This window comes from Mchenga conophoros, linkage group LG22 (genome assembly GCF_057382185.1).
Source record: "Mchenga conophoros isolate Kocher_MC1m ecotype Shallow Benthic linkage group LG22, M_conophoros_male_GT1.1, whole genome shotgun sequence".
NCBI lineage: Eukaryota > Metazoa > Chordata > Actinopteri > Cichliformes > Cichlidae > Mchenga > Mchenga conophoros.
This window is the reverse complement of record NC_140546.1, coordinates 12,937,578-12,950,828: the sequence shown is the minus strand read 5'-3', so window position 1 is coordinate 12,950,828 and position 13,251 is coordinate 12,937,578. Positions and strand designations below refer to the sequence as shown.

At 39.4% G+C, this 13,251-nt stretch overlaps 1 protein-coding gene across 1 annotated transcript; it reads right to left on the bottom strand.

Annotated features, from left to right (window-relative positions):
• Positions 1–1,403: 1,403 nt before the first annotated feature.
• On the bottom strand, positions 1,404–4,367 carry abrab (actin binding Rho activating protein b). The gene is made up of 2 exons (XM_085262312.1): positions 3,488–4,367; positions 1,404–3,030 (listed from the first exon to the last, which is right to left on the bottom strand). Exons 1-2 carry the CDS (start codon positions 4,240–4,242, stop codon positions 2,547–2,549), a joined length of 1,239 nt encoding a protein of 412 aa, XP_085118438.1. The 5' UTR covers positions 4,243–4,367; the 3' UTR covers positions 1,404–2,546.
• Between the last annotated feature and the right edge of the window lie 8,884 nt (positions 4,368–13,251).

Sequence of the window (13,251 nt, the reverse complement as noted above, 5' to 3'; positions counted from 1 at the left end):
ACATAATGGGAGTTTATGTTATCAGCTCTTACATGGTGTCTCATGGTGATCCTGTGTTCTTGACAGACATGTCAGGGTGTTCATATCAGTTCCAGTCAGAATACAATGTTCTATTTGATAGAAAGGAAAGCCAATCTGCACATTTTTTTTTAATCATACAAGGAAGAGGAAGACATGGAGCCCGAGCAAAGACTAAAATAAAACCTGAAAGAGGACTATATCACCTTAGCAGCCGTCGATCACTATTGCACATTTTATTTGTTCATTTTTTCTGCTACTTTGTCCTCCATCATTGTTTCTTGTGGTTTTTGGTTCATTTGCTATTTATGAACATATTTAAATGCAACTTTTACAACAGAATAGAAAGGTGTAATGGACTTTTTCTGATGAGAGTAGCAAAAGGGCATGTCTGCCTTCTCAAACCTAGATTAGAGAATGTTGACATTAAAAAAATGTAACTACGGCGTTACAGTCGGAACCAACCATAACACTAATAAGCAACTGTGTAGTAAAAATACTTTGTTTGGACACTTTTGTGATAAAACTGATCAAAAAGATCTACAAAAAATTGGACCTGGCTGATGTTTCAGTTCATTATTTAACCACATGCAGCTTAACCCATTTCACACTCACCACTCACCACGATATTAGTCTCGTTTATAGCAGGCAACTAAGAGGTGCTACTACACTCAAAAAAAAAAAAAAATTAATTGGATGAACGTAATTTTATCTTGCCACTTATATTCCATCTAAACAAATCATGTTATATTAATCCATCTTGGTTGTGTTGTGTCAACACGATATATGTGTGTAGGTTTAACATAATATTAACATTAACATTCAATTAATTTGATTTGATGTTTCTATGGCAAACGTAATTAAATCATGTAGCATCTACATGAAATTCAGCAACTTAATTTGTTCTTGTTGAGATGACATGATACAATCCAGTAAGAGTGGCTGGATCCAGGCAACTAACCACTCTTACTAGATTGTATGATGTCATCTCAACAAGAGATGGTTTACCTGGTAACATTACCTTCCTAAGCGAGAGGGAGGGTGATGGGGCTTCTTATGTGTGTGTCTTTTGTGTGCATCACCTGTGTGATGGAGGGAGACTGCAAAAGGAAAGTGCACAGTCTGTCTCTGAGAGAGTCGCTTGTAATCCTCAGACCCTGCTCAGTCTGTAAATTGCTTGCTGATGAAGCTGAATGTTCACTGCAGCCCAAAACGACCCTCAGGCAATCAGACAATGTCCAGGTGCTCCCGGAGGCCAGTCCAGCCCTCAGCTTAGTAAGTGATTAACTGGTAAACATATCCAAGCATTTATTTTTATCATTTCTTTTTTATTTTTAATCCCAAGACAAAAAGCATCACAAAACACAGAATACAGCAAGTCATCATAGGCTACTGTATGATTAGGAATCCAGCTTATAACTATAATTTCGTTCATTTCAGCACTTTAATTTTGACTTATTCACACTTTACTGCTGTGCACTCCTGTAAAGCCACTGACAGTTGAAGCGATTAACACTGATTATCCTGTTCTAATGTGATCTTGTACCAGCACATCCTCTAATAGTAAGCAAAAGCACCTCGAGCAACACACTAAAAGAGGACAAAGTGCTCACCAGGCCTCAGTACTTCCCAGATTGTAGAATGATCCCAAGCAACAGCCTGATCAAAGTAGACCCTTTGCTGCAACCCACAGGAGGTTTTCTGCCATGTCTTAGTGCAAAAAACCCACAGGGCAGCCACAGCTGTCTTGTGGAAATGACTTAAAGACTATTAGCCGTCACTGAGGACCTACACAGTATTGGCCAGGTGGTTTTCATGAAGTGGATTTCTCCAATTTAATGAGTTTTCCCATTTTCCCTTGCAGTCTTGGTCAACCTTCGATACCATTTCAAAGAGCTGTGGTCTAAAAGGCCACGGTGTTTTAAAGTACTGTGGCGTTCCACTGCATTGTGTCTGGTGTAGCGCAATGAAAGCTGAGCTGCATGTATTCAGGCAGCGAAACCCAACCCATGTTTGAATTAGTGTACAGAATACTGCAAAGCTGCTGATTATTTGGTACGTTAGCACATGCTCAAGTATCTCATTAACATAAACCATGAAGTGAAAAAGAGACACTCGTGATAATCTGCAAGCTACTCTGAATGGATTTTAAGGAACCAAAACCCCAACACTTTATCTCTTCAGCGCTTGTGATTTAAAGCTTTTAAGTCTCTGCAGATTTCGCAAAACACTGAGCAAGACAGCTACAGCTCAAACACTGACAGAAAGAGTCGTCAAGTATCTACCAAAATAGCAGCAAAAGTATTCTTTGGATAATCCGTAGAGAGACACATCCGCCGAGCTCAGCTTGTATCCTTTTGATATTGTTCTGCAAGTGTCCACCGAGTAGTCCTGGGTCAAACTGCATCTTAAATCCTCCTCTTAGTGCTGTCTGACAATGACGGGGGTTATTTCAGGTTCAAATTCCAGTGTGCAAGCAAAGAAGCTGTAAGAGGATTTCAAGAACAACTTTGACCCAGGTGTTAATATCACACCAGAAGAGTAATAATAACTCCATCATCCTGGCCTTGCCACAGCATCTCGCCCTCAAACTCCACTTTCCCATGTTTCCTGGCTCTCATCAGAATCCCCACCACCTTGTCAGAGATCCGAACGTATCTGTCAAACAGTTCTCCAAATGTGACCCGGGTCTTTCCATCTGGGTCCGGATCGGCCATAGTTCTGATCACATAGCACATGTCGTCTATTTCACGGTGGATATGTTTCTCCGCACGTTTGGCCCTTTCTGCCGTCTTACTACCCTCCTTTGGACGTCCGTAACCCTCTTGACCTTTCTGGAGGCGGAGGGACATGGAATAGTCATAATCAAAGTATTCACTGAAGGGGTTGAGTTTCTGATTAACTGTGTGCTCAGAGGCCCAATTCTGCCAGCGGCTCTTGAGATTTCCCACGCTGCTGTATTTCTTGGACAACGTGTTGATCTTGTTGGCATCCTCAGCTTCTTTTTTGTAGCTGTGAAGCATGTCAAGTGACACAACAAGTCAATACAAAATGAACAAGACACTCAGTACTGGTTTTTATTGTTATATTGGTTATCATTTCTGCTTCTCTCTTGGCCAGATCTGATTTGAAAAAGAAAGGTGTAATCTTAATGAGAAAGTTACCTGTATAACTAAACAGGGTTTCAGTAATCAACAGAAAGAACTTGTGGTTTTACTTGCTTTTAAATGTAATTGTTGGAGACAAAAATGATAAATGTGTGCAAGTTTTTGTGTGGTCTAATGAAAACATCCAGTCTGTCAGCTCAATTCTCTATTTCTTAAATATTGAAAAGAAGTAAAGAGTGTTTGAGTTTTTAGAATTTGTTGGATGAAAGTTGATTTGGTGAACATTTTATACTCCCTCTTAACATTTTCTTTTTTGAAAACTTAATTCTGAATACAAAATGAAGCCCAGTGACACTACTTACATTGGAACTGAGGATCTTTTTATTCCCACTGCTGTCTCAGAGTCTTCTTCACAGTTGTTTTCCTCTGCTTCTTCTGAAAAGCTTGTTCTGTGTGTTTTATCTTCTTCCAGTCCCTCTACATCTGCCTCGAGGGGCCCACTGTCCTCTTTACGCCCACAGGTGAATCCCTCTCTTGGATCTCCTCCTTCTTTAACAAGCTTCTGCTCATTCTCCACCTGCTTCCAGCTTTTGGTCAGCGATGACACCATGTTGGAGCACTTCCTCCGACGGGTGGGCGAGCTTTTCTTCTTTAGCAGTCTGTCAATCTCCTCATCTGATGGGAGATGCTCCCTCTTGATTTTTTCTGTCAGGAGCCCAATACCTGCACTCTTCTCCTGAGCGCTGCTGGTCACTGTCTTCACCACTTGCTTTGTCTTGATAAAAGACGCCGCTGGTGGCTCATCCGATGTCTTAACCTCACCAGTCTTTGATGTCGTTGTTTGTGTAGCTGCGAGACCTTTAGAAGCTTCTGTTTGCTGCGTTTGAATGGATGGAGGCTTCTTTGAAACCCACTTCTTTTTGGGTTCCTCTGGTCCACCCAGTGAAGACGGAGCCCAGCCGCTTGGCTCGCTGGCCTGCTTGTTCTCATTCTCTGTCACCCATTGCTGCCAGCTGCTTGCCAGGTTGCACACCATGCTAATAGTGCGGAGCTTCTTGATGTTCTTGTTGCTGAATGGTTTCCTTTGGGAAACTTGGCCATTGTGTTTGTCTGACATAATTGTCTCTATTAGTCTGTAAATACAGGCACAATTAATCCTCACAAGTAAGCTGTAAGATTTGCTAAAATGAACTCATATCCTCTGCCTGACTCGCTGTACCTTTGTTGCCTCTGTTTCCCTGCTCCCACACACAGCTCCAAACTGGGGAGCGTAAACCCTAATGGTGGAAAGTATTCGAGTCATCCCAGGCTACCAACGTGATCGTCTTTCTCTGACACTGGTCACCCCCATGCACTCATGTTTCATCACAGATTAAAGCGCTTGTAACTAGAGGTGGACAGGGCAGTAAAACAAGTGCAAAACAGAATGACAAAAAACTTACCATTTTATATGCATTCAACATGTTCAGCTTCATAGATATTAATGATGATGATGTATACTGGGAGATATCTGCAACAATTACACAATATTCTACTTCGCTTTGCTAGCTTTTGCTAACCTTTTGGTTAAAGTACTTGTGACTCTTGATAAAAAGTATAAACCTGTTTTACAAAGTCTTACAAAGAATACGTTGAACTCATAAGCAGTTAAACCCACTTTTAATGGTATCATCTTTACTGCCACAAGCTGACATTTTTGGTGTAACACAAGGTTATGGTGGCTAATGTTAGCCAGTGTTATGAAACTTTAGAGTTGCTGAGCCCATTTGCTGATTTCCTTGCTACTATAAAGCTTTCCGTTTTACCCTTTAACTGTCTGAATATATTTTGTGGTCAAGGGGCTGCAGTATTCACTGCATATAGTGGGGCTTTAAGGGAACGTTTCAGATTAACTCTCTGAAGACAACAGTGATGCATGAAGTAAGAAGGAAAGAAATGCAACAGTACATTAGTATAATGACTGAAACTAGCACCACTGAAGGAACAATGGGCTGGGAGGTCAGTTCCTTCGTCATAATTATGCAAATTCACATGACCATGAAAACAGAAATATTCAATTTAAAGTACAAATTCAGCACCTTAACTGTGTACTCGACTAGCTTTTAACGGTAGCTAGTTAAGAAACTGGTTATAAAGAAAAAGAACAAGTATAACAAAAGGAAACTCTGGGGAGTTTCAACCAGGAAAGAATATGATACCCGCAGAAGACTGGGATGTCTTGCTTACGCATGCAGTGGTTTAGTCTTCCAATGCAGAGGTAAGGAAATCTCATCTCACTCAGTGGAGAGTGGCATGTATTCTGACGTTAGCAATATCATCAAAACATACTGCAAGCCTTAGGGGGTGTTTAGTCCTGTTTTAAGAGCTGTTTTATTTGAAGATGGTTTTATGTGTGTTGATTTTACATATGCATGTCTGATGAGGAAGGGGCCTGTTTATAAATAGGACTTGGAACATACACACGCACACAGGCATTAAGTTGCATCTGTTGGCAGTCTGTCATGGAGGGTGGAAGTGACTCAGAGAGCATCAGCAGAGGACATGTTCTCAAACCAACTCAGCATGTTAATATATACAGTTTCAAACTGTGCAGAGAGGAAGGCTAGTGCTCCTCCACAAGGACAAACGGGCTCACTATGCTTTCAAGTCTGGGGATAAAATAAAATCTGTGCTTGCAAATGCTTTGAAAATCCAAACAAAATATTAATTTTAATCCAAAGTAACAAAAAAACTGCATTATTTTTAATGCTTTTAATGAACAGACTGTATTTCATTGACAAAACATGCAGCACTTCCTTATCTAGAAACTGCCAAAGAGTTTTTTTCAAACAATAAATGTTGTGTTTAGGTACAAAAAAATCACCCTGAGACAATTTACCTCACAGGGCTTCTTTGTTTTTATATGACACACAGCCACAACTCGAGATTTAAAAAAGAACTGACCTCAGATAAAAGCTATGAATGTCTGGCTGAAACTAAATTTGGGTTTAAATTTAGGAGAAATATGAGGCGAAAATAAGAAACAGGGCACTTCTGCCCAGTAAAGAATGTGATACTTGCACAAGATGAGAATGCCCTGCTTACTCAGTAAGTGGTTTGGTCTTGCAGGCAGACAGGAAATTCAAGCTCTCCATGCCAGCACGCATCAGCTGATGTCTGCATGTTCTGTACCCTGCATTGTGTCAGTGCTGCTTTCCCTGCCTCTGTTTGGCTTCATGTATTTACATACAAAGGTGAACAGTTCCCAGAACATAGCCATTCTGCAAAATATAAAGTACTGCAGTACTATTCAACATGGTCTTGCCTTTTTTGACTGATACTTTTATTTTATTTTATTTTATTTTATTTTATTATACATATAACTGCATTCTATTTTGTGTTAATTGTATTTTCTTGTAGGGAGTCCAATATGCTAAAACATTAAAGTTGGTCACAATCAAGGCAATGCTCAATTTGTTTTTTAAGAGTTTAAAGTTTAATTTTGGAGAAGGAGTTTTTAGTTTGGTTGTCTACCACTGGAGGTCACTATGACTTCATTGTTGGAGCAGTACACGAAGCATCAGGCTACAAATAGTTTACCTATGTGTTTAGTATTTTCACACAGAGCAAAAGGGCCTTTCTACTATTAAGGAGACAGGAAGTTCCACTGCATATTGAATTTAATCCCTATAATTTGCATTATAAATAAAATATCCAAATATCCAAATAAAACTCCAATTCCAAAAAAGTTGAGATGCTCTGTAAAACGCAAATAAACGATTTGTAAATCTCTTGAATCCACATTTTATTCACAATAAAACATTTTACTTCTATGACAAATATTAGCTCATTTTGAATTTGACGATAATAGCGCTTCTCGAAAAGTTGGGCAACAAAAGACAAAAAAAAAGTAACTGTTTTTTTAAATTAATTAGGTTAACTGGCAACAACTCAGCAACATGACTGGGTATCAAAGGGTATCACAGACAGGCAGAGTCAGAGTAAACATGGGCAGAGCTTCACCAATCTGCAGAAAACTGTTTGCAAATTCTGGAACAATTTCAGAATAATGGTCCTCGACATAAATGTGTGAAGACGCTGAGAATATCATTATCTGCAGTTCGAAATATCGTCAAAAGTTTCAGAGAACCAAGGAAAATCAGTGTGATCTTCGGGGGCCCTCAGGTAGCCCTGCATTAAAAACATAGAAATCCCTGCATGGGCTCAGGACCACGTCTAGAAATCACTGTGAATGCAGTTTGCTATGTCATCCACAAATGCAGTTTGCAGTAACAGTAACAGACTAAACTATTTAAATAGTACAATATGTTACAGAGTTTACAGATTTAAGAAATAGCGCTAATATATACAAATCGCTCAATTATACACATTAAAAATATTACAGAGGTGATTATAAATATCAAGAATATTGACAAATGCTCCAGAAATGCTGCCATCTTCTCTGGACTGAGGTGAGGTGGAAAATTGCTCTGTGGTCAAATTAATTAAAAAAAATTCTCTTTGGAAAACATGGATATCACATCCTCTGGACTAATTGGGAAATTATCCTTGACCCGTGGTGGCGTGTTCGCAGACAGCCTCTGTTGGGGGCAGTGCCAAAATATATGGTACATCCAGTCTGTGGGATACGCATGACTGTGATGTTGTTGGCCAGTCAGCCAGAAATGGAGCAGATCAAAGTGATAACAAAGAAACCGAGTGTTATCCTCTCACTGTACTTACTTTTTTACCACTTGGATCGACTACAACTTTACATGTGCACCATGAACACGTCACAGAGTTGAAAAAAAAAAGGGCTAAGACAGGAAATTAAATAAAACAAAAAACATCCTGGATACATGGGGGTAATTATTTTAGGGTCTTTACCATATAATACTTTTTTTTTGCATTGAGCCGAATGTCGTTGTCATGTGTTGGTGCTCCATAAATAAAAATGAAGGGAAAATGTCTCCGTGAACAAATCCTGACCAAAGTTACACTTCAGTCATAACCATACTTTGTAAATGGAATGATGCTTATATAGCACTTTTCTACTCGTGGGCTCAAAGTGCTTTATATAACACACACACACTTTTTTCTATTTTTTTCTACCTAAGTGCTTTCTATTTAATATTCACACTCCAAAGAGCAACTCAGGTCCAAGGATCTTGCCCAAGTAAACTTTGGCATACAGACTGCAGCAGCAGGGGCTCAAACTGCCAAACCTTTGATTTGCAGATGATCTGCTGTTTCTCCAGAGCTACATCCAGATTGCTGGATGTAGCTCTGGATCAACATCCCAACATTTATATGTTGGGATGTTGATTTGATCATTGCAGCAACACTTCAAGTCTGATGAAGAGGATAAAGACAAGCACAGACAGAGCACAGAGCACAGACCAGTCTGCATTCTGAGCAAGACATCCCAGTCTTCTGCATGTACAGCATCACATCTATTACTGAGCAAGTATCTCTGTGCTATCTCTGGAAGCAACAGGCTGCAGCAAGCAAAAATGAACTCATTTGACAGTAATAACCATTAACCTGCCCATCAGATGTAATCAGAGGTTACAGCTGGGTAGAATGATCCAGAACGACTCAGTGTTCTGGGACCCTCTGTAAATGAACAATTACATCTGATAGGCAGGTTAATGCATTTTGACATTTCTTTGGGCAAGATACTCAACCCCAAGTTGCCCCAATGTATCCACAAGAGTGTGTGTGCGTCGCATGTGTGGATTCGAGTGAATAAAACATGTAGTAGAAAGAGCTTGAGTAGAAAGGCATTGTATAAAGACCAGTCTGCTTACCATACACCTCAAGAGTGGTAGATATCAGTTTGATGATGATGCTGATTAGATTCACTCATCGAATTCTACCCCTTTATCACGTCCAGAGGTTGGAAAATCAGCCATGCAGCTCATGAAACATCTACTTATATGTTGCTGTTATTATTCAGATAGCTAAATCCACAAAGAGCAGTGAAGTTATTATGTATCTTATTTCTCAACGCTGCACAACTAAACCTGATCTTTCACTGTATAATGAAAAATTAATGACACAGAATCCATGGAGCTAAAAGTGACAAAGATGCTTCAGGTGAGGAGAAAGAACGTTCCTCTAGACTCAATGAGTGCAGAGGAAGTCTGAAAGGAGAGACACTGCACCTGTGCTTCTTGGTGCTTATGAACATGTGCAGTGTTACTGCTGTTTTGTTTACCCTGCACTGCTTGTACTGAATTTGTTTCATTTGGCTGCAGATATTAATGCGCCTCAGTTGTACAGGAATGCATTTGTTAGGGGCTCTCAAGCTGTTACTCTGACCTTTGCCTGTGTTCCTAGATTTGTGTTGTGCTCGCTGTTATCCTTTTGATCATACTTAGAGTGTTGCTAAAATGATCAAATCAACTTCCCAACATGCAGATGAAACAGATGTGATTGAAAAAGTAACTTTGGTCAGGGTTTGTTTGCAGGGCCAGTGTGAAATGACAAGATGGAACAGCTGTAACTGGGATGTTTCTTTTTTCCTGTCTGTAGACCTTCACTGATTTGTTGCCTCTTCATTTTCAGGCCAATAAACAATATCTATAACTGTCTAACTGCTCTTGACAAATAATTGGAATTACCTACACAAAACTGCAGTTTTAACGCAGCTGTATTGAGCTCTTGAAATGCTGCAATGCTGACCCTGACAAAGAAGTCAGCCGTACAAATCTGTCTTGGCACAGGAAAAGTAAACCACTATAAAATCCACTAATACTTCCTTCCGAAGAGGATAGATGTTATTGTTTGACTGTGTGATTTGTCTTTTATAAATAAAGATGGGAAAGATAGTAAATTAGCGCTAGCTCAAAGCAGTGAGGCAAAGAAGAGACCTCGTCCCCTGCGGAGGGATGGACGGGATGACAGAGTGCACTGTTGGAACCAGACAAGTTGATTAGCTGAAGGCCGAGGGAGAGTTTAAAGGTCCCTGGTTTGGATTTATGCGCTGGGTTTGATGACAGTGTTTTACACAGCGAAGAGCCTGGAAGAAGACGAGGAAGAAAAATAACAGACAAAACAGGAGCGTAGTGGCAGTGTTTACATTTATATGATGTATTAGTAGTGCTGTTTAATGTTACAGATTTTTTTTATGTGTAACTGATAACTGCTAAGGCTTTATAAAGGATTAAATGGTCTCCTTGAGGGGCTTTGAGGCTCTCCTCATGCACACACAGCACTGACTTCTGACAAATCTAGACGAATGACGCTAACGCTCACAGTTACAATGCTAACATGATAACATTTATAACTTTGAATATTTATAATGTGTTATCGAGCTTAGATTTTCGACTTTGTGCCGTAAAACAAAGTCTGCACAGTGTTTTGGAAGTTCTCAGATGCTTGTGGGTGGCATTTCTCAGTTATAGTTCAGTTACACAACAGTGAACCTCTAGGAAAAACACTGGCTGCCCAGTGATTGCACTGAATGTCTTTGCTGTTGGAGAACAATCACAAGCAGTTGGTGCTGCAACCAAATGGTTGCCCACAGTTTGTGCGTGCAACACCTTCAACCTCTGGGCGATCACACAGGTTGCCTAGTGAAAGGCAACCTATTTTCCTCTGACTGCAGTCACTCTCAGAAAGATTGGCAAAGGTTTGCAAAATGATTTATGGCTGATCGCTGTGTTATCAACAGATTGCACGAAATTGCCAAATTGATCTTACTCAGTCACAAACTAATAGCAGATTTCTTGGAGATTAACTTTGTTTTAGCTATTTTATTGACATGTTGATGCTTTGAAGACAGCAGTTGACTGCAAGTAGTCACAGATGCTGTTGCCATTTTCAAAGAACCCAAGTTACAAGTGTATTACACACAGTCGCAGTTATTTTGGTGACCACAGTGTGCAGCTTCTCTTTTGTCTTGTGTTTGCAGAGTTGGGCATTTATAGTATAAAACCAGCAAAGATTTATATGCATAATCTACATGTTCCCTGCAGAAAAATGATGATTTTCCGTTGCTATAAAAAAATCAGACCACTTTATATAATGCACTTCACAAAAACAAAGATTTATTTTACCCAGATAAAGAACTTTCTCTCATTAAATATCATAATGAACAAGAAAAATGATAAAAGACAGGTACTTTAGTGGTAATTGGCATTGCTGCACCATTGTGTCATTGCTTCACAGCAAGATGGAGCTGGGTTCAAATCCACCAGTGGTTTATTTTTTTCCCTCTGGGTGCCCTGGCCTTCTCTACTGAGATTGAAAGTAGTTTTCTGAAAAGTATATCCCTGTGTTTTAAAAATGACACCTTTTAATATCTTAATCTAATTTTTTATTAAAGTATTTACACTAATTAATGTAACTTGTATTATTCTCAACTATCTGTTTTGGCATTTTATTCTTTTACATTCCCGTTTTGTCTCTTGCACGTACGCCACTTTGATGCACATGCTGGCTTTTGTCACAGCTGCTAACAGCAATTCTGTGTTAAATTTGTGGCTCACAAACAAGGAACATATCAAAGTGTTCTGACATAAAGACGCAGACTTGCCAAGTGCAGATTGTGATAAAAGGTTTATTGAAGATTAGGACAAATCAGGCTGCTTTTCAAAGTATTCTTGATCATTTGCACGCCTGCGCCTCTGCATTTTAGACGCATTGAATATGTTAGTAAAACACATGCTGTTTGTTTTGTGTCATGCTCTCGTTACCAGATATCTTACAAAAACATGTTGCTTTTGGCTGGCATAGCGTCACTCAGCTCTCACACTTCATTACTTCTAACCGCAGCAGCCTCTGGAGCAATAATTGACCACACACTTCTCACTTGTTACATCATCTTTTATGGAAAGTGAGTTCCAAATTAAAACGACTAAAATACGGCCCTCATATTCTTTAGCCACTACTTCCTGACATGCAAACCAACTACCCGTGCTTTTTTGCAGATTTTCCAGCGTAATTAAGCAAAAAGTATATACTATGTTCCCATAACTTCAGGATGTTTAACAATCATCTAAATCCATTTGGATAATTTGTCCTTTGCTTAAATTGGTGAACAAATCAACATTTACAGCTGAAAGCTTTCAAGCCCTTCAGTAACCACGCAAGTACAAAGCCTTGGTGTTATTATCAGTTTGAATGGTCCCTTCCGTTGCCTGCAGCCTTTCTTTGCTTCACACCCTCTGTGTACAATAACTGTCATTCTTACTCCCACAGACCATCAATCACGTCAGGCTCTTTTTGAGTTTTTCTGCATGAGAGAGTCCCGCACCTCAACATACGTTTACTTTTCTATTCGTCTCCATTTATTTTGTTAAACTGCAGGACTTTTCGCTCAAGACCAGCATATACAATTCAAACTGCTTTATAATCGACAATCTGAAAAAGTAAATCATGACGATACCAGATAAAAATTGGTCTTTTGTGGTCTTGAGACATCAGAGAATTGTTAATGTACATTTGGACAAACTCCGACATGTAACATTTTAACTGAAAAAAAACTGAATAAAGTATCATTCCGTTTGATAAGCTACAGAGTACCAGAGTGAGAAAGGGAATGATTTGAGTTACATACCTCAAATATGAGGAATATCAGACCTCATTCAATCTGATGAATTCGAGAGGTGACTACACCAAGGCTGTTTCAATATCATGCTTTGTGCTGTTGCATCTTTTTAAATGGCTTGCTTTACTGGCAGTTGATTCTGTCTATTGTTGCTAGTCTTGGAGCTTCCTCCTCATGACTGAAGGTGTATGAGATCCATTTAAACCTCAGAAAAAAGTTGTCATAGGAATAAAAAGATAAAATAACATGTGGCTAAACACTAAATACACTTCTACCCTAAAAATGATGGAAGGAGCCTTTTCTTGGTCGCAAATCTAACACATGGATTTTAGTTTTAGCCTGCATCCAAAAATACTGGGTTTGTAATTTGAAACTTTAGTTTGGTTGTCACAACACTTTTTATGGAATGTAAATCAAACACTGCATTATTCCTGCTGAGATAAGCGCTTGATAAAGGTGGGTGTTTTTCTCTAAACCTTTCAGCGAGGTTTTTGAGTTCACAATGCTTTGTCTGCCAGATGAAGACGTACTCAAATTTAATCTACACACGTGGCTTAACAACCTGATGTGGCTTTGCTTGCATCACGAGCT

Coding starts and splice junctions, on each gene's coding strand:
- abrab (XM_085262312.1), bottom strand. CDS start 4,242: ATGTCAGACAAACACAATGGCCAAGTTTCCCAAAGGAAACCATTCAGC. Junction 3,031..3,487: donor AAAAGATCCTCAGTTCCAAT/GTAAGTAGTGTC, acceptor CATGCTTCACAG/CTACAAAAAAGAAGCTGAGG.